Source organism: Rutilus rutilus, assembly GCF_951802725.1.
Source record: "Rutilus rutilus genome assembly, chromosome: 17".
Classification (NCBI taxonomy): domain Eukaryota; kingdom Metazoa; phylum Chordata; class Actinopteri; order Cypriniformes; family Leuciscidae; genus Rutilus; species Rutilus rutilus.
The window spans coordinates 10,673,167-10,695,042 of record NC_140230.1 but is presented as its reverse complement, the minus strand read 5'-3'; the positions used below and the strand labels follow the sequence as shown (position 1 = coordinate 10,695,042).

The 21,876-nt window shown below is 36.5% G+C and overlaps 1 protein-coding gene across 1 annotated transcript in view; it reads left to right on the top strand.

Annotated features, from left to right (window-relative positions):
* The window catches only part of dnah5 (dynein, axonemal, heavy chain 5), a gene marked incomplete at its 5' end in the record, with an annotated part of 169,651 nt that overhangs the window by 77,101 nt on the left and 70,674 nt on the right, over window positions 1-21,876 (top strand). Inside the window, 16 exons of the mRNA XM_084435539.1 lie at window positions 965-1,128; window positions 1,385-1,541; window positions 2,115-2,327; window positions 2,412-2,636; window positions 3,003-3,175; window positions 4,623-4,801; window positions 5,088-5,275; window positions 5,759-5,953; window positions 8,169-8,303; window positions 8,513-8,620; window positions 8,715-8,868; window positions 8,995-9,141; window positions 9,959-10,200; window positions 13,181-13,357; window positions 20,764-20,968; window positions 21,678-21,820. Of these exons, the coding sequence (XP_084291665.1) occupies window positions 965-1,128; window positions 1,385-1,541; window positions 2,115-2,327; window positions 2,412-2,636; window positions 3,003-3,175; window positions 4,623-4,801; window positions 5,088-5,275; window positions 5,759-5,953; window positions 8,169-8,303; window positions 8,513-8,620; window positions 8,715-8,868; window positions 8,995-9,141; window positions 9,959-10,200; window positions 13,181-13,357; window positions 20,764-20,968; window positions 21,678-21,820 (2,805 nt within the window). The remainder of the gene's footprint in view (window positions 1-964; window positions 1,129-1,384; window positions 1,542-2,114; window positions 2,328-2,411; window positions 2,637-3,002; window positions 3,176-4,622; window positions 4,802-5,087; window positions 5,276-5,758; window positions 5,954-8,168; window positions 8,304-8,512; window positions 8,621-8,714; window positions 8,869-8,994; window positions 9,142-9,958; window positions 10,201-13,180; window positions 13,358-20,763; window positions 20,969-21,677; window positions 21,821-21,876) is intronic.

The window sequence follows — 21,876 nt, the reverse complement described above, 5'->3', positions numbered from 1 at the left end:
ATTTTCTGTGATTTAATTTGGCTTCAGATAAAAAATCAGACAGAAAATATAGCCTACTATTGGATAGTGTTCTGCACAACGATTCTATATAGATTAGCATTACATTATACATATAATCTATTATTATGGAAATACCTGGCATGGATTGAAAAACACAGGTAACTCAAATATCATAGCAAACATGTTTATTGTCTTCAAAATGTCTGTATCTGCATGTTACAGCCATAGTTACAGCGCGATCTGTTGTTAGCTGTGTGTGTGTTCGAGGCTTCCTGGATTGTCACATGATTATGGCTCTTCTTCATGTTCTAATACTGTGCACAGGGCGGCGAGGGCGCCCTCAGGCTATTGGTATGAATTGAAAACACATTAACAGAGTATGCAAACGCTCATAATGATTACATCGACGCATTTGGGTATAAATTCAATAAATATTATTCCTGTCTATAGAAATCTGATGTAAACCTATGAGAATATATCAATATTTCTCCAAATCTGCACATTTTTGAGCTAAAGCCCTGAGGGACGTTGTTTTGTGTATCGCTGTCATGACGACAGCACAGAGTTTTTTATGAATGAAAGCGGCTGACGCGCATAATTCATATCAAAGGTATCGACTCATTTTTTTCATTTCATAACTCCTGACACAAATTAAGAAATAACTGTCGCTATAAGTTTCTCAGAATACAATAGTGGTCAAATTCTGAAACTTGAGTCTTATATCTTTTTAATGATGTATAGTTTGTCAAGATATAACATTAAATCTGATAGTAACTTTGAACTATATATAAATAAAACCGCTTCAGTGCGCCGACGCTCTGGCAACGGTTAACAGGTTAATAACACCGATTTCACAGATGTTTTGTTTTGTCAAATTCCAGATACCACAGATGTTTCTTGTTTCCCTGGAGTTAAATATTTAATGTGATACCTTAACAAATTCAAGTGAAACCTTCTCTTTTAGGAGGCAAAGCGTTTCTCCAACATCGATAAATCGTGGGTGAAAATCATGACTCGAGCTCATGAGATGCCCAATGTAGTCCAGTCGTGTGTGGGAGATGAGACTATGGGTCAGCTGCTGCCTCACTTGCTGGAACAGCTAGAGATGTGTCAAAAATCTCTCACAGGGTACATAACACATCTGTTTTTCAGTCTAGTCCTTATATCAGGATTCAGCAGTTTTATAACCAGTTTCTATAGCAAGATGCACCTGGGAACATTGCAGTTCTGTTGTCACAGGTGACACCTAGGTTGAGTAAAAAAAAAAAAAAAAAAGTTTTTGACTCAGGTTTGAAATTATATTTTTAAGTTGCTTATTTTAGTCAGGTTAAAATGGATCTAATTTATAGTGCTGCTAATTTTAAGCTTGTCTTCTGCTTTACAGGTACCTGGAGAAAAAGCGATTGCTGTTTCCACGTTTCTTCTTTGTTTCGGATCCTGCACTGCTGGAGATTTTGGGCCAAGCATCTGACTCGCACACCATCCAGGCTCACCTGCTCAACATCTTTGACAACATCAAATGTGTCCGCTTCCATGAAAAGGTGATCACTATTTTAACCTAGAAAGCCTGCTTTCTTATTCTAAAAACGTCCCTCTTCATGTCTGTCACGCTGGGTTTAGAGAGCACACGCTGAAGAAGATAAGGTTCAGAAAGTCTTTAATAATCCACACAAGTCAACAAGGCAGACACAACCTAAGCATTAACATGACCAGACAAATGAGAACTGAAAACACAGCAACTTAAATAGTAGTGCAAACAATGGTGATTAATGACGAACAGCTGAACGGAATGACTAGTCATAATCAGTAACCATGACAACTAAAGAGTGGTGGGAAATCTGAACAAAGGAAAACATGAAACTGATGATATGAAAAATCTCTTTTTTGCTGTGAAATCTATACACATTTTTATAAAGTAAATAAGAATAACTTTTATTAAGTTAGATAAACACTTCTTTGAGCAACTTAGGCTTAGTTGATTATCCATACATAATTTTTTTGAGAAACATCATGTTAAAATGTGAGTATCAAATATAATCCATCAGGCTTTTGAGGAATGTTAGGAAAGTATACATTTGCTTGAAAAAAATAACCAACACTGGATTTGCTTTTAGATGTATGATAAGGTTTTGGCGATATCATCACGAGAGGGTGAGACAGTTGAGCTGGAAAGGCCTGTCATAGCAGAGGGCAATGTGGAGGTCTGGCTTAATGCACTACTGAAAGAATCCCAGAGGTCTTTGCACCTTGTCATCCGTCAGGCTGCACTTGCCATTCAAGACTCTGGTTTTGAGTTGATTGAATTTTTGGACTCCTTTCCTGCACAGGTATTCAAAATATTGACAGTGATAAGTAAATAAATAAATAAATGGTATAGTATATTAACCAGACTACTGGTTTCTGTGGTTAAGGTTGGTTTACTAGGAATCCAGATGATCTGGACGAAAGATTCTGAGGATGCTTTGAGCAATGCCAGATATGACCGTAAGATCATGGCTAAAACCAACCATTTTTTTCTTGAGCTCCTCAACAATTTAATTGACATGACCACAAAGGACCTTGGAACTGTTGAACGGACAAAGTATGAAACCCTAATCACCATTCACGTACACCAGAGGGACATCTTTGATGATTTGGTGAGTGCCCGAATATACTCATCCAGTTTATTTACGGTTTACATGCTATATGCTCATGATTATTCTAATAAAGTCTCAGCATTGTTGATAGTTGCTCATTTGAGTTCCGTATTTTAGAATTTTAGAACTTTATTATCTTCAACTTTTAAAGCTCTAGAATAGGCAATTTAGCTAATGCAGACTGCCAAATTAACATTGCAGTCACTTCTGGGGTTATGTCAACATGGCAAGGTTGGATGTTTTGATATCTCATGACTGAATGCCAAATTACTGAGTATGTCACAACCCTCAGTGTACATCCATTTGAGACAACTCCAAAAGATAACCACCCAGCAAAAACTGATATTTTCTGTTCTTCTCACACAGTGTCGTTTGCACATCAAAAGCCCCACAGACTTTGAATGGCTGAAACAATGCCGCTTTTACTTCAACGAGGACACGGATAAGATGATGATCAGTATCACTGATGTGGCTTTCATTTATCAGAATGAGTTTCTAGGCTGCACTGACAGGCTGGTCATCACTCCTCTCACTGACAGGTGCCTCTAGCAATAACAAGCTCGTTTACCTCTATTTTCTCACTGCGGCGCAATTTATGTATAATTACAAATCAGATGTGATTTCTCATAGACCATACAATTATAAATATATAAATATATATATATATATATATATATATATATATATATATATATATATATATATATATATATACATACATACACAGACCCTTTCCAAAAAATTTGAATATCATGGAAAAGTTTATTTATTTCCATAATTCCGTTCAAAACGTTAAACTTCCATAGATTATAGATTCAGGGCCCACAACTTAAACGATTTCAAGTATTTAGTTGTTTATTTGTACATAATTTGGGCTTCCAGCTCATAAAACCCACGAAAACAGAATTTCAAAAAATTAGAATATTACATGAAATCACACAGTAATTACACAGTAATACCATGGTCATTGAACCAGGTTTTGGTTATTTTGGCAGTGTGCAAATCCTGCTGGAAAATGAAGTCAGCATCTCCATAAAGCTTGTCTGTTGAAGGAAGCATGAAGTGCTCTGAAAATGTCCTGGTAGACGGCTGCGTTGAGTGGACAGCACAGTGGACCAACACCAGCCGATGACATGGCTCCCCAAACCAACACAGACTGTGGAAACTTCACACTAGACTTCAAGCATCTTGGATTGTGTGCCTCTCCATTCTTCCTCCAGACTCTGGGACCTTGGTTTCCAAATGAGATGCAAAATTTGCTCTCATCAGAAAAGAGGACTTTGGTCCACTGTGCTTTATTAAATCCAGAGTCAACGCAGCCGTCTACCAGGACATTTTCAGAGCACTTCATGCTTCCTTCATTTTCCAGCAAGATTTGCACCTGCCCACACTGCCAAAATAACCAAAACCTGGTTCAATGACCATGGTATCACTGTGTAATTACTGTGTGATTTCATGTAATATTCAAAAAATTTTGAAATCCTGTTTTCGTGGGTTTTATGAGCTGGAAGCCCAAATTATGGACAAATAAACAACTAAATACTTGAAATCGTTTAAGTTGTGGGCCCTGAATCTATAATCTATGGAAGTTTAACATTTTGAATGGAATTATGGAAATAAATAAACTTTTCCATGATATTCAAATTTTTTGGAAAGGGTCTATATATATATATATATATATATTTTACATTATGATAATGAGAATTTGGCCCTTATATATTAATGGTCCTAAAATAGCCATATAAGCTAAATGTACATATTACATTTATTGCATGTTTATTACTTTCCGTATACACTGCATTTTCCTATTTTGTCTTGCTTTTCCATAAAGATGTCTAAACATACTTGGATACATTAGCATTTGTTTTGATTTAAATAATTTGTATGTACACTTAATGAAAAAATACAGAGCAGAGCAGATGTTACTTTTTCTTGCCTTAAATCATCTCTGCGTGATTTTAGTATCATTTTCAATATGTTTCCTAGATGCTACATTACTTTAGCTCAAGCTCTGGGAATGAGCATGGGTGGCGCTCCAGCCGGGCCAGCAGGAACAGGAAAGACGGAAACCACCAAGGACATGGGCCGCTGCCTGGGCAAATATGTGGTGGTATTCAACTGCTCTGACCAGATGGACTTCAGAGGCTTGGGCAGAATATTCAAAGGTGCCACACACATGTGTGCTCAATGCACATTATAAAAACAAATGTTACTTTATTGTTGCAAATTAAATGAAAGCATATCCTTGTAATATAACCATAATGATAATACATGTGAAGTCTGTAAGCAATAATCCATAATTCATTACCCATACACAAGCAATATTTGTATGATATGATGTGTGAAATTAATATGAGAAACCAATGTGTTGTCATTTCATCAGAGTGTTTGTGTTTTGCTTTATGCGTACTTGGGGATTAATTTTTTTTTTGTATTCTTTTCTGTCTTTAGGTCTTGCTCAATCTGGCTCCTGGGGATGTTTTGATGAGTTCAACCGTATCGACCTGCCGGTGCTCTCAGTGGCGGCTCAACAAATCGCCATTGTGCTCACCTGCAAGAAAGAACGGCGGAAGAACTTTATCTTTACTGATGGAGATAATGTAGAGATGAACCCTGAGTTTGGCATCTTCCTCACGATGGTGAGCTGGTGCATTTATGTCTTCTTCGAAATATCACACATCTCACAGAGATTTGAAAGTTTATTTAACACTTACGAACTAAGAACTCATAAGAATGTGCAAACCACTCCAATACATTTTATCTCTTCCATTTATCTTTACCTTTCACTGTAGCTAAAACATACACCTGTGACTGTCCATCAGCTGAATTATATATTAATGTGCCAAGTTCCAATGTTTCATTACAATGTTTAGGACATGTAGGGGCACCATTTACTCTTAATAAAGTGTGCTTATATTTTTTCATACTATATGAAACACATGGAACATATTATGAATGCAGTTTTTTCTATAGATAAATCTCAAAGACTATGTGGAAATCTGACTAAAGTGTGATTTAAAGACCCAATGAAATGAAAGGTTACACTTTCAGGCTAACCGTCACATAAACAATATACTGTACAGTAGGTTGTTATTTTCTCTTTTTTTTTTTTTCTCGTTCAGAATCCTGGATACGCAGGGAGACAGGAACTTCCAGAGAATCTGAAAATTAACTTCCGCTCAGTGGCGATGATGGTTCCTGACAGACAGATCATTATCAGAGTGAAACTCGCAAGCTGTGGCTTCATTGACAATATCGAGCTGGCCAGGAAATTCTTCACTCTGTACAAACTGTGTGAGGAGCAGCTCTCTAAACAGGTGACTATCATTAGTAACAATGTACTACAGTATATAGTATATTAGGGCTGTCACGATGTTAGATTTTTCACACCACGGTTATTGTGGCCAAAAGAATTCACGATATCGATATATCGCGATATCTATAGAATCTATGGGGGGGGGTACTCAATCTATGGCAAATTTTTGTGAAGGAAGACAAGCATGTGAAGTTTATCTGGTTTCAAACTGAAGCCAAACACTGTCTGAAGGTTTCCTGAAGAACTGAAAAGCTCTTAAACCTGTTGTTGCACTGGCGCCAATAAAGTCATGCAGATAGCAGATTTGAATAAAAAAATCAAGTGCAAATACAAATACAAAAATAAGATGAGTAAAGAAAACGGGGTTCTTAATTTTAATAATCACCCTTTATTAAATATATGAACACAGAAACCCCCTGTTAACAGTTAATGTCACGTTTCCCATTCCATGATGACTAGTAAAATAATATCCGCGTCGCGTCTATGACAACTCGAGGTATTGCACACCGGACACGCACTTTCTCAGTTTATGGCCAGCAATATCATTATGTTTAAGGACATTATGGAATTGAGATAATGTCTGTACTATGTTATGATTATACTAAATACAATAGTTGCTGAGTCTGTGATCTGAACACTTTTTTCTGCGCTCTGTGTCGCGGCAGGATTTTGAACAAGGTCCTGAGCCGTTGCTGGGCGACGCGGACAGACGCCGAATAGAACCGCGCTGTGCTTCTCGTCCGGTGTGTGTACACTCATACAGAATGTGTTCGAATTTTAAAGACGTGGCGCTGCGCTTCTCGTCCGGTGTGCGACCACCTCTAAGGTGCTGTTTTCTTTGAAGCCGAAGAACTCTGTTGTTAATACTGGCGAGCTCAGCTTACTTTTTTCGGGTGTGGACAGAGTGTTTCACTCTAGCTGCGCGGGCGCGGACGAGCGCTGCGTCTAGAAAACGCCAATATCGCCAATACCGGTATATTGTATTGCTCTAAATTAACACGATGTCGATATTTCATGCTTTGAATATCACGATTATCGTCAATACCGGTATATTGCGACACCCCTATAGTATATACTTAAAAATCACATATTCCAATTTTCCAGTCAGTTCTTCCCTGCTCATTGCAAACTAGATTTAAAGAAAAGACTAGAAAAAATAGTAAAGTGTTGCTGAGGAACTAAATATTACCGGTATGTATTATACTATGGTGCTGTTGAATGCTTGATTCTGATTGGTTGAAGAATGTTCTAAAGTGTGCAATTATTTTTACAGTAACACATAGCTATGGTAGTTCCAGGCAGGTCTTGGACGCATTATAGTTCCATGTAACTACGCCAAATGATTTTAGTTATTTCAAAGGTACTTAAATCTTACAACAGCAAATGAACCAAAACCCACAAAGACACTGACCAAACAAATAAATATAACAAACAATAAGATAAAAAATACAATTTGTTTTCCCCACAAAATTACGTTTCATTATCTATGGAAAGTATACTCTCTTTCTCACATTTTCTCTTCCATACAAATGCACACAGGTAGGCTACAGTACAGAAAATAAAATAGTTAAAATAGTTTTGAATCTGCAAAACTACTAGACATTTCTCAGTATCAAGGCAATTAACCTTACAGATCTGCAATTAGTAGAGATGCTGCTGCTACTGAGCTCCATAATGGTGACTTCAAATGAAACATTCAATAAAACATCACCATCTAAACATTTGTAAAATTTCAATAAGCTTGATGTGAGTATTACAATCAAGGCCTTATATACCTGGAAGCGGGGGTGCAGTTTGCAATGCAAATCTCACTAGCCAACGTGCATTGGCTCGTTCTTTTACCACTTGAAGGTGATTGGGCTCTCAGGCGAGATCCTAATTCGTCAGTCACTGACGATTAACGTTGAACGTGACTGATGGGGAACAGGTACTGAACACAGGCATGAACACAGAAACAAGAGAAACAAATGATGGGTGTCCAACACAGGACAGGGGAATACAGGTCAGGATCATAACAGCATTGTTGAATCCTTATTTTTCTGTTTATCCCTGTAAAGCTGCTTTGGAACAATCTGTATTGTATAAAGTGCTATAAAAATAAAGGTGACTTAACTTTACCTAAATCAGGGATGAAAAATACAATTTCACCAATATCAGGTGTCCATAGAACTATAGCGGATTTTAACCTTTATAACTTTATAACTTTTTTTTTCTAGGTCCATTATGATTTTGGTCTGCGCAATATTCTGTCTGTCCTGCGCACTCTTGGTGCCGCAAAACGGGCCAATCCCAATGATACAGAGTCTACTATTGTCATGAGAGTTCTGCGAGACATGAATCTGTCCAAACTGGTAAGAATACCAGCGCACATACAGACATAGTTTTCTCATGTGACTGACATTCACCTCTCATGACAACTCATGATTATACAGTATAAACATAACACTTATTTGATTATATAGCCTATTCTCTCTCATATCAGTTTGTGGTTCAATGTCAGAATTTCTTTCTAAATGCATCTGTCATAACAATGAAATGACACTTGATTCTGCTCTTTAAGATTGATGAGGATGAGCCATTGTTCCTCAGTTTGATTGAAGATCTTTTCCCTGGAATTCAGTTGGATAAAGCTGGATACCCTGATCTGGAATCAGCCATAGACAAACAGGTTGGAAAAAAAATGATCATATATGAATCTGAACGTTCGTTAGGTTGAGCACTGGGGATTCAAATCAAAACCAAAATCTTTGTTATTCTACTAGGTAACTGAGGCTGGTCTTATCAATCACCCACCGTGGAGGTTAAAGATCATTCAGCTATATGAGACTCAAAGAGTTCGTCATGGGATGATGGCACTAGGACCCAGCGGAGCAGGAAAAACAACCTGCATCCATACCCTTATGAAGGCCATGACTGGTGAGAATTAGACACCAGCCACAAAAACTAGGCCATTATGTTACAGTGGACAGGGATCATTTCATTGGTGATGTAAATAGTAAACATTTGTAATTTATACGCAACTTACTGTAAATGCATGTTTAGATTGTGGCCAACCTCACAGAGAGATGCGTATGAACCCTAAAGCTATTACTGCACCTCAAATGTTTGGTCGACTCGATGTGGCAACCAACGACTGGACTGATGGAATCTTTTCCACTCTTTGGAGGAAAACACTCAGAGCAAAGAAAGGTAGAACACCTGTTAAAAAATTGTATGGAATATGCATAAGCAGCAGAAGCTTTTGGTTACACTTTTTAGGTGTCCTTTTTACAGTGTAATTATAATTAAGTACTGAGTAATATTAAATAAAAACACGTACTTACTATAGGGTTATGGTTCGGATTAGGGTTTGGTTTAGAGTTAGTAGCATGTAATTAAATGTAATTAATAATTTACTGTTATTATTATAATAAATACATGTAACATGTAACAAGGACACTGCAAAATGAATTATCACGTTTTTTTTTTAGCTCCTAATACTGTATTTCCTGAGGTTATTGCACATATCAAAGTAACTTTAAAGTATACAGCACTGAACATTAAAACTATTAAACATACTTAGCATGTCTGGTCTAAAATGTTTAAAAAACACATCTACTTTTGAGGGAGCAAATGTTTTAATATATATCAGCAGAGCCCCTCAGGGCTTTTTTTGTCTGGTCAGTTGTGTAAGAAAGCTGATGGTTTCCAAAGTGTTTGAAAAGCCTCTCAAACAGGCAAGAGTGTACTATTCCCTCCCTTTACAAAAAGGCACTGAGATCTATAACACATGGTAGAGAATGTTTCATTTAAATGGAAACATGTTGAAACCTATCGACTCGTTTTTTTAAATCAATGAACAAGTGCAGCCATCAAACAGGGCTTTTGACACTAATGGGCCAGGCAATCAGCCATAAGATGTCAAATGTCAATCATTGATCATAATGATTGATGGAAGCCACAACATTATGCAATTGTATCTGTATCTTATTTCATTTCTCATTTGTACTTCATGGTTTGTGTTTAGGGGAACACATATGGATTGTTCTTGATGGGCCAGTTGATGCTATATGGATTGAAAACCTAAACTCAGTCCTGGATGATAACCGTACACTGACATTGGCCAATGGTGACCGCATCCCCATGGCCCCCAATTGCAAGATTGTGTTTGAGCCACACAACATCGATAACGCCTCCCCGGCCACAGTGTCCCGTAATGGGATGGTGTTTATGAGCTCTTCTGTCCTTAATTGGAGCCCTATTTTGGAGGTGGGTGATAACAAATTAGTACTGAATGATACTATTATTAAGTATTCTATATTTAGATAATTTAAGGGTTACACTTTATTTCGATAGTCCACCATAGACATTCTACTAACTAAATGTAACTTTGCAACTACTCAATGTCAACTAACTCTCATTAGAGTATTAGTAAACTGTAGGTCTGGGTTAGCAGAATAAGTTGACATGTACTTGCCAAGTTTCTTATATTCAGCAGTAGAGTTTCTTTTGGGGGACCATCAAAATAGTGTTGCAGATATTAAGCAGACAGTCTACTAATACTCTAATGACTGGTAGTTGACATGTAGTCACAAAGTTACTTAAAGTTAGAATGTCTAAAGTGGACTATCAAAATAAAGTGTTACCAATTTAAGTAATTAAAAAGATTACTGTCAGAGGATGCTTGGTTACACTTAATTTTGTTTTCTTTGTTACACTGTAATAATGCATTTGAGTACTAATTAATATTAAGTAACTACATGTACTAGTAGGATTAGGATTAGGATTAGGGTTTGGTTCGATTTAGGGTTAGCTGCATGTACTAATACATCATTTATATTTATTACTATAGTAACTTCATGTAACATGTAACAATGACACTGTACAATAAAGTGTTACCGGATGCTTGCTTCCATAAAATCTACAGAAATAGTTCACCCAAAAAGGAAAATTATGTCATTTACTCACTCCATTGTTCAAACATTCTTCCTTTCATGGAACAAAAAAGGAAATATTATGCTCTTTTTCACGACTAAGTGGCTTTCAAGCTTTAAAAAGGACAAAACATGTATCATAAAAGCCGTATTCATGAGTGTACTATGGTCTTCTGAAAGCTATCGTAGCTTTGTATGAGGAACAGACCAAAATGTAGGTAATTCTTTGAAAAACTGCCATAGCTCTTAAATCTCATTAATGCTTTCTCTAATATCCATACATGTAATGTCAAAATATGACAAAAGACACCACAAAAAAAACCTTGAAGCTCAAGTTTGAATGTGTATAATGGTGAATGAGACTTCAGAGTTACACCAAAAGAGATACCAGTATATTCCTTGGATTTCAAAAATTTGGAATCATGTGGATTTAAAACAAAATGAGGGTTTGCAATTGAGGGCAGAATTAAAATAGTGAACTATTCTGTTAAGCTGTCTATTTTTTTCTTTCTTTTCTGAGAAGTCTCTGTGTCTTGAAGGGTTAGTTCATGCAAAAATGCTAATTCTGTCATCATTTGCTCAACCTCATCTCGTTCTAAACCTAGAAAACTTTAAAGATTTAATTTATGTTTTTATTCACATGCAAACATTAATTGACACACATGCATAGAGCACATCAAATATGGTCTAACTGTATTAACTTGACACACAAGAACAAACCTCACTGGTTGCTGGAAGCTCAAATGTGCTTATGTGACACATGAGAACAAACCTCATTCGTTCTTCTGCGTCAACCAAGCATGGTTAAGTTTTCTCTTGCCATGTTTAATATGATCTATGTATGTATAGTGATTCATGTTTATATGTGAACACTTTTTATCATATACAATTATCATGTCTATTCAGAAGACTTGGATTAAACTGCTTGATTCCAATGAATTACTGGTATAATGTTTTTATGAACTTTTGGAAGCGTTAATGGGTTAGTTCACCTAAAAATTTTAATTAATCAGACTCATATCGTTTCAAACCCATAAGACTTTCGCTTATCTTCAGAATCCAAATGAAGATCTTTTTGATGAAATCTGAGAGCTTTCTTTTCTATCCATTGAGAGCTACAATGGATCAATACCACTTTGACGCTTCAAAAAGTTCATAAAGAGATTATAAAACTAATCCATATAAATCGGGTGGTTTAGTCCAAATTTTCTGAAGAGACTTGAGCGCTTTATATGATAAGAAACAGATTTAATTTAGGCTTTTTCCACATTTAAACATTGATCAGTGAACATAAACAGAAGCTCAATCGAACCTGATTGACGCTCAAGAAAAAGAAAAAAACTCATTGGTTCTTGCGGAAGCTCAAACATGCCCCATAACACACGAGAATGAACCTCAAACGTGCTGCATAACACACAAGGATGGACCTCATTGGTTCTTGCGGAAGTTCAAACCTGATGCATAACACGAGAATGAACCTCATTGATTCTCGCACGTCAAGCAAACATGCTTGAGCTTCCGTTTACCTCAACTGTTGTGTGAGTTGGTGAATGTTTATATGTGATTAAAAGCCTAAATTCAATCTGTTCATCATATAAAGCGATTGTGTCTCTCTCACTCAATTCATGTGAATTCGTTTTACGACCCTCTTTTTTAAGCATCAAAGTGATAGTTGCGTAGCTGTCAATGGAGGGACATAAATCTCTCAGATTTCATCGAAAACATCTTCATTTGTGTTCCGAAGATGAAAGAAAGGCTTGTTTGGAACAACATGAGGGGGAGTAATTAATGACAGAATTGAAATTTTTGGGTGAACTATCCCTGAATTCTTTCTCCATTTGTCTTTTGAAGTTGAATTAAAGTCTTATGGGTTGGAACAACATGAATATTTATAAATTATGAGAAACATAATTTTTTGGGTAATAAATGTAGTATATTAGCCAAGTTTGAAGAAATTTGAGAACAACTAGAATCTACAATATTTCCCTCCACATTTGCATAATAAAAGTGGAAAAAAAGGCACCCACAGAACCTCGAATGTAGAAACCAGTGGCTCTGCTAGTTTTTCCTTTTACTCCACTCTGAATTAATGAAGTCTAAAATCCCCCAGGCATTTCTCTCTGTCTTTATAACAGACTTCAAAGTGTTCAACTGTTCAATGCATGAAGAGAGCCAGAGAAAGACAGAGAAGATGGACAAACTATTGTTGAGCTCTAAAGGATAGTTCGTTTAATTTCAGTGTTCAGATATCCCCCACGATGTGTATGTCCTTCCTTACAGGTTTTTCACTTGTGTGTTTGTGTGTGTGCTTTCAGGGCTGGCTGAAGAATCGCTCCCCTCAGGAAGGGGTGGTCCTGAGGGATCTCTTTTCGTCCTCCTTCCCTGAGCTCTATCGGTTCAGCGTTCAATCTTTGCAGTATAAGATGGACATGCTGGAGGCCTTCATCATCATGCAGTGCATAAACATGCTGCAAGGACTCATTCAGCCCAAGGTTGTCAACAGTTGTAGTCCTCATTACAGATTTTGCAACAGTGAAAGACTGCTTACTAACATGTCAATCCAAAAATAAGGGTTTTAAACTTCAGCTTCTGTCATTAAAAAAACAGAGCAGCGCAGTTGTTAGTACGTGCACTGTATACCAGGGGTCACCAATTAGCAGACTACTGTCCATTTCTGTCACGTGAGACAGCGGTTGCACCATTTTAACCTTTCTACAGTTTAAGTGAGCAGCCGTAAAAACAACAGAGATGTACACACCACAAACGTTCAAGGTCATTTATGTCTAGCACTATATCTAAATTATTTTATTTAGGTCCAGACACACTTCTTAAGCCAGTTTGCATGTTGCTTCTCTCTCGCACTAAAGACATAACAAGCATGAAGTACGCTTCAGTTGATGTGGTTATTATAACAACAGTACCGAAGATACAGTGGTGAGCTGCAATACTATTTAAATGTTGAGCAGGCAATCTCATTGGCTGCAGAATCAGCAGAACCCTACTACTGCTGTCAACAAGGAAATGTATAACTATTCCAAAAAAATATTGTAGTATTAAGGAAATACAGAGAGTAGGCCTCTTGGAACTTTAATTGAACGCTTTATACATTAGTGCACATACAGTCCATTATGCATATACAAAATTAGGGATGTCCCGATACCACTTTTTGCAGAACGAGTCCGATACCGATACTGTAATTTTTGGTACTCGCCGATACCGATACCGTAACCGATACCTGAATTTTCACTGCATTTGTAATTTTTAAATGTATTAGTAGATAAACCAAAATATTATAAATCATATTAGTTGGCTTAATTTGTTCATCAAATATATATATTTCTTTCAGTTATTTTCATGCTTAATTAAGCCTGCTAAAATGCATATGAGCTTCTGTAAGCCTACTGTCACTGTTCATTCTATTGCTCTATCATATTTTATCTTTCATTTAATAGCACAGCACATATTTAGAGCTGCTTCAGCAGGGCTCAGTGCTGAGGACTGGGTCAGCGTTCAAATGTTTGTCAAAACCAGTGAAATATCAATTATTTAATCCAATTTTGATACTACAACAAAAACTAGCAGCCTAATTAACGTGAATTTAAAACAAGTAAGCAGTCAGTAACAAAATAAAAACAAACAATTGAATTACAAATAGGACAAATATATACAATATAGAACAAAGAAAGGCTACAAATGAAATAAACAGTGTTTTTAGAGTTTTTCGGGTAGATCTAACAGGTACAGAAATTTGAATAAAGTAATCAAATGTGAAAAAAAAGCATATTCATTACTGTATGAATTATATATAGATGGATATTTTTCTAAAGTTGAAAAGGGTAGCCTATTTAGTCAAGAGCAGTGAGTAATTTCTTTGTCCTTTGTCCTCAGTTTTATCAAACTGCTGCCCCTTTAAGACCGAACGCACGGACCGCATTTGAACATGCTACGTTCATTTGAGATATAACCGACTTTGTTTACTATAGGATACTCACCAAGACGGGCGTTATTACATAGTTGTGTGTGAATTCGTCCGTACAAGCGCAAGACGTGAAAGACAATTTAATTCAGTATTCGCGCGCTGAGACGCTGGTTTGAGGGGCGCACGCTTCGGATGTTTGCATTCATGAAACTTCTTGACCTCTGCACACGTCCTGTAATAATGTAGGGAACCACTCGTTATACTTCAGTCAGGTAACAGTTCATGTTTTACTTTACTTACATATACGATTTAGTTTTCATCCAAATAACATGTGCTGAGTGAACGATCAGCAATCAAGAGCATTCAACAGAAGTGCGCTTCTCGCTCTCTGTCTCTCTCTCTCGTCAGTTAACGTTAATATAATAAGCTAAAGCTACATGCCTCGTTTAATTTCGTTGCCATTGACATCGGACTGAACAAACTTTCCACTGTTGTCTGTTTAAAGGGATGTGCTCGACCAGCTCGTGCGTCTATGACTCAGTTCACCTCGACAAAGCACTCGCGGCGGCCAGTTTCGTTTCGCAAAATGTACGTGGTATCGGTGCGTGGTATCGGCGAATTTTTATGAGTACGAGTATATGAGGACAGTATCGGCCCGATCCCCGATGCCAGTATCGGTATCGGGCCATCCCTATACAAAATTTTCCCCTATCCCCTCATAAACTATTCCTATATAGTGGAAGTCATGCAGTCCTCTACCTGAGAGAGCAACGTACAAAAATGAGTGAGCACTTTTGTGCACCGAAGAGGGCAGTGGTGATGTAGTATAAAGAATGTCTCCACGTACAAGATTTCATTTGATGAGATTCATCGGTGCATTATGGATGTTTTCAAATCTTATTATGAAGTTTTTTAGGAATTAGCAATGGTTTCTGACAGCACTATAAAATGTCTGACACCTGAAACTAGTAATAGGGTGATTTGATAAAGAAATGGTATAGCAATGGTTATAGCAAAATAATACAATTTCGCTACCTTTAATGTAGTGAGATTTGACTAATCTTCACAGCGGCCATCATTAAACTGAAATATTGAATGCTTGTTGATCAACTGAATAAAATAAAATATGTAAGCTCATTATTATATGATACAATATAAGCAGAATAAGCTTAAATCAAGCTATAAATGAATATAAATATACTGAAGTCCGGACCAGTTTCAGTTTGAAAGTCTTTTTGACATTCAACCCATGCAGATTTTCTCCTTATCTGAAAGTCATGAATATGATTAGGATGAACTGTCCCCAGTAAATGTCACACATTATCACTCGCATTGTCATTTGTAAAGCATTTAGTTTTGAGATACACATTATACAGCCCTATTGTCACCACACTATCATTCTATGAGAATTAAACATGAACCAGATATGCATTATACCCACTGGCTCTATAAAAAAGGACCTATAACCTTCAAAAGCACTTTGGGTTTGATGTAATTCTTTCACAGACAGTGTGCATAGAGCACCAACAATGCAACCTGCAAATGATTATGTAACTATTTGTAACATGTAACATAATGAAACATTTGTGTGAATGACCATGACACAGACAGTGTCAATTAATATAGTTGTGAATTGGATGTTAAAGAATATTAACACCTCAGGCTGTAGCTGAAAAGAAACATTCATGTCTAACTGACTGGCCTTGAATGTATTTGTATATTCTTATCACTGGTGCAGTCGTGTCTTTTCCCTTCCTGTAGAGTTTTTCTTATATTAGTCCAACTTCAATTATTTAGTGTTAGTAGTATTTAGTGTTAAGAAATTAGTACTTTTATACCACAAGGACACATTAAATTGATCAAAAGTGGCAGTAAAAAAGATTTTAAAAGATACTTAAAAAGATTTCTATTTTAAATAAATGCTGTTGTTTTGAACTACCTATTTATCAAATAATTCTGAAAAAAGATCACTGTTTCAAACCAACTGTAACTCTGTAACAACTTATTGCAATACTGATAATAATAAGAAATGTTACTTGAGGAGTAAATTGTAATGGTATTACTGTTTTTACTGTATTTTTGATCAAATAAATGCATCGGTGAGCATAAGAGACTTTTTTCAAACCCACTAAAAATCTTACTGACCCTAAACTTTTGAATGGTAGTGTATATTAATGTGCTGATAATCCTGACCTTGAAGCTTTGTTTTCATAAATGGTAAATTTAGTGTCACAAGGTAAATTTGCATGTAACATCAAATTCTTATTTAATATTTTAACCATCCCTTTAATAATACACAATTGACCTTTCGCCGAGCCCCGCCCCCCTTAGTTACTGTTGCTACGTCCGACAAACAAATGGTCAAACACGACCAGCGCGACAGATTGCCATGACGGGAAGAGGTATACCCGTGCGTGTCAGTGACCATTTTTGGAGCAATACCTCCGCGATATCCTCCAGATCGAGGCAAAAGTGGTTACAGTATGCAGTGGAGGGATATATTCAAAATATAAAAATACGCAATGAAGGAGACACGACTACTATCTACGTCTCTATCGAGACTGCTTACCGGTGTTCATACACATCATTTGTGATATGACAAAGAACAAGAAAACAAGTGTTTAAAAGCATTGAAAGACACTCTGTTGTGTTTTTGTGTGAAAGAAAAAACTCTGAAAATAAAAGTGCTGTCAGCAATAATTTCTTATGTGTTTTTTCGCATAACACACTGACTAAAATTTTAAATGCTGCAAAACACATGGGAGTTATATTCTCGATGCTGTAGTTTATCTGATCAGTCACAGTATATCATTAATCAAGCTTAATTTGACTTTTCAACTACAATTAGGCAGGGTGAACTGAAAGCTTTTACAATCTTTTAGCTATAACTTATATCATTGACAAAAGTACGTGGTGCATTTTCTTCCAAAAATGATTTTCTTTCTCAAATTCATCAAGTTGACAACGCACAATAAACGAAATCACACAATAACTGTTTAACCAGACATAGCCTTAATTTGCATCTAAATAACTTTCATTGCTTGTCTTTCACAATGCACTTAAGTTACCATAATATTTATTAGGGGGACAACAGATCACAAAACTCGCGGTTGAGACCATAATATTTATTAGTGGGGCAACGGATCATAAAACTCGCGGTTCAGACAATATTATGTTTTTTGAGTAACAGATAGGATAGTTTTTCAGATCAGAAAAACAAAACAAAAAAAACTTTAAGTAGCCATCGACACCACAGCCAGCAGACGTATTTATGCTTCGTAATGTTCGACACATTTAACTGGGAGTGGGGCCGTCCACACTGTTTTATCCATTGTAGGCATCGTTCACGTTGTGTTTTCGGCTTTGGGAAAGAACACAACTCCTCCAGACAATCTCTCGGGGTATCTAGTGTCCGATTTACAAACGCCGTGGGCGCACCCTACTGCACACACCGCCGCCGACTTGAGCTTCCAAAGTTACCGGAAGTCATTCATTTTCAATGGAAGCTGGCTTCTCTCAGCTGCAAGGAGCGTCAAATCCATCGGCGTCGCGTTTTGGGCGTTTTGAGCGTCAATCTGAAAGTTGAGAGAAGCTCAACTTTATGGTAATGAGCTATGACGCGGTTCAGCGGCAAGCAGCGGCAAAACGCCAGCAACCAATCAGAATATAGACGTCCTTCGCGCTGGCTGATTCCGGAGAAACATACGATGTAAACTTTCGTTCCTACCAAAACATTAGTTCCGAGAAAATGGAGGAGAAACTGATAATCGCTGTTGCTTGGTTTCCTATCATTTATGACGAAATTTATGACGTTATTATATAAAAATGTATGACGTTATTTTCATACAGGGACCAGTTACAAAAGAGAGAGAGCCCCGGCCGCGCGCGCGCACTCACTCACCTTAACCCTCAGAGAGTCTTCGGTCACTTCTGACCGAATAATTTTCTGTTTTGAATTTTTAAAAATCACAGCTTCATCAGAAGGTTATGATACATGGTGACTTTTATGGCATAAGGTATGTGAATACAAAAAAAAATTGAGGTCATCTGGTCATGATCCGAGCATGCTAAGTGGTCGTAAAAAAAATAGTCACACTCAGTGTCTTCGGTCAAAAATGACCGACCCATAGGAAATGAATGGGAAATTTACAAAAACACAAAAATTCTCAGAATTTTTGTCTGTACAATCTACAAATCGGCCACGATTCTAAAAAAAAGTACACCGCAGTAAAGGGGTGACACTCTACAATATCAAGAGTGCAAAAAATTCACACCCACCCACACACACACACATACAAACACACTTTTATACACATACACACCAATAAATTCAGATTACAAAAAATCTGTTTTGAATTTTAAAAAATCACAGCTTCATTGGAATGTTACGAAACTTGGTGACTTTTCTGGCATTAGGTATGTGAACACAAAAAAAAATTGAGTTCATGATCCGAGCATGCTAAGTGGTCATAAAAAAATAGTCACACTCGTGGTCTTCGGTCAAAAATGCCCCCCATAGGAAATGAATGGGAAATTGACAAAAACACAAAAATTCTCTACAAATCGGCCACGATGCAGAAAAAAAGTGCTCAGCAATGAAGGGGTGAAACTCTAAAACATCAAGAGTGAAAAACATAACATAATTAATAATTATAATTAATATATATATATATAATTAATATAATAATTATTAAAATTATTAAAATAATAATTAATAAAATGTTATAAACCTTGGCAAAAAGTATTATTTGAGAATTTCTAAAAAAATACATTCAATCCACATCTTAAAAGTAAGTAATTTGGTCCAAAAACAACTAGAATTCACAAGCATCTCCATTTAGAGCTATACAGGCATCTAGTGGTAAACCCATGCAATAACATGATTTATTTCATTTTATGTTTAATAAATTGATTTTATTTTTTTTATTTTATTTTTTTTATGAAAGCCTAGTCTCTATTTTAACCGAAAATACTGTATAAAAAAAATTTTTTTGAAAAAATTGAAAAAAAAAAATTTAATCATTATTTTCAATGGCAAAAAATGGACTATAAATAATGCATAAATATTAATAAGTTCAATCAAATTGTCTCAAAATACTAAATTAAAAAGAATAAATATTATAGAACAAAAATAAATTGCATTGGTTTTTACTGGGATGGAGGAAGTTTCATTTTTAGGTGTCCGGTCACTTCTGACTGGGAAGGCACTGAGTGTGACTGCTAAACGAAGACTCTCTGAGGGTTAACCGTCTTCAAACAACACGTCTTGCTCGCTCTCCCTCGCGCATATTAATCAAAATAATTTTTCCCGACCAAATGTGACCAAAACGGTTATAAAAATGCTGTCATTATAAAAGGTTTCTAGTGTCAATGTATTGCTTGTTTTTTTTTTTCCTGTTTACATTTCATGGTGTGACACAGACTTCAGAGCGGCCAAAGCGTCAACAAGCGTCGCACGCTTCACCATCTTGCTAATGTTTGTCGGACCTGCTCACATAGTAACGGTTGCTATGATGTGTGATTGGACAATGGCCGTTTTGGGGGAGGGGCTGGCGAAAGGGCAATTGTTTCTCTCAAAATATATTTAAATAATAGCTGTCGTCCTCATTAACCCAGATTTTGTAGCTTCTAGCAGTTTATTTTCTGCCACTGTCAGACTTACAGACTCAATTTTATAGCAACTTTGTTTAATTATGAATGCATCCAATCTAGTACATATGGAACATTTTACAGCAAATGAACATATCCCGAAAAGTATCATGCATATTCTTAAACAAAAGGTATCAAAACATATTCAGTGGTCATATGGGTATACTGAAGTTCACAATAAAGGATTAGATTATTATTATTCATATTTGGATATATCAGTTAATGCATAATATCTTTTCTCTGGTTTCATGAGTGCAAAAATAATAATTTTATCAGGCCTTTATGCTCTGACAGACCTTTGATGGTGTCTTTGATGATGTAACCCATCAGGAGCAGGGAGGGGAGCTGTCTCGTGAGCACATGGAACGTCTGTATGTCTTCGCTCTCATGTGGAGTGTGGGAGCCCTATTGGAACTGGATGATCGAATGAAGATGGAGCAATGGCTCCGTCACCATGACAACATCTGCCTGAACCTTCCCAACATCCCTCCCCACAGCGAGGACACTATGTTCGACTTTTACGTCACTAATGATGGTATCTAACACAGTCACACGCCTCATTCTGTGTTATATTTGCTTCATTTTTATCTGTCTTTGTCTATGGTTCTGTTTACATATAAATCTTCGATTTATAATAATTGTGTAAATGTTTTCAACTTGATTGGTAAATGACAGGAAAAACTGTTTTAGTAAGACTGACTGAAGGTTTTTCTTCTGAACAAGAGCATGCTGGGAAATTACTATTTCTGTCAGTACAATTCAAGCAGCAGTCTACATAATTTATATGACATTTTTCCTATTGAGAGGAGAATTTGCATGTTTATGGAGAATAGTGAATCTGAAGTCTGTAGTCTGCCTCCAGACAAATCTGACACTCAAAATTGTTTTTATTCTTTCGTTTTGTTGGCCATTAATTGATGGACCACAATAAGTATATTCCAGGTTGACTTCTTTTCACAGCTGAAGCTTGAAACAAAACAGCTTAGACCCAAAATTCTCTGGTTTCTAAGTTTCCTTAGAAAATTTGTCGCAAAATAATGTACATTTCAATTAGACGCCTAATTAGCAGCAAGTTTCCCAGCCATTACATTTCCATGGCAAAAACTCCACTTGTGAGTCAGAACCAGGGTTAATAACCCTATTTAATTATGGAACACATTGGCAGTTCATTATGGAGTTTTAATAAAGGTTCTTGCAAGATGCTCTATTCACAGTACTGACAATGGAAATTGTGTGTTTTGTAGGCCATTGGGTTCACTGGAATACCAGAGTGGAAGAGTATATTTACCCACCTGACTCTACACCAGAGTATGGCTCCATATTGGTGCCCAACGTAGATAATGTTCGCACTGACTTCCTCATCCAGACCATTGCAAAGCAGGGCAAGGTGAGAGCCTTTTCACTCTTATTTGACTTTTAATAAAAAAATAAAAAATAAAAAAA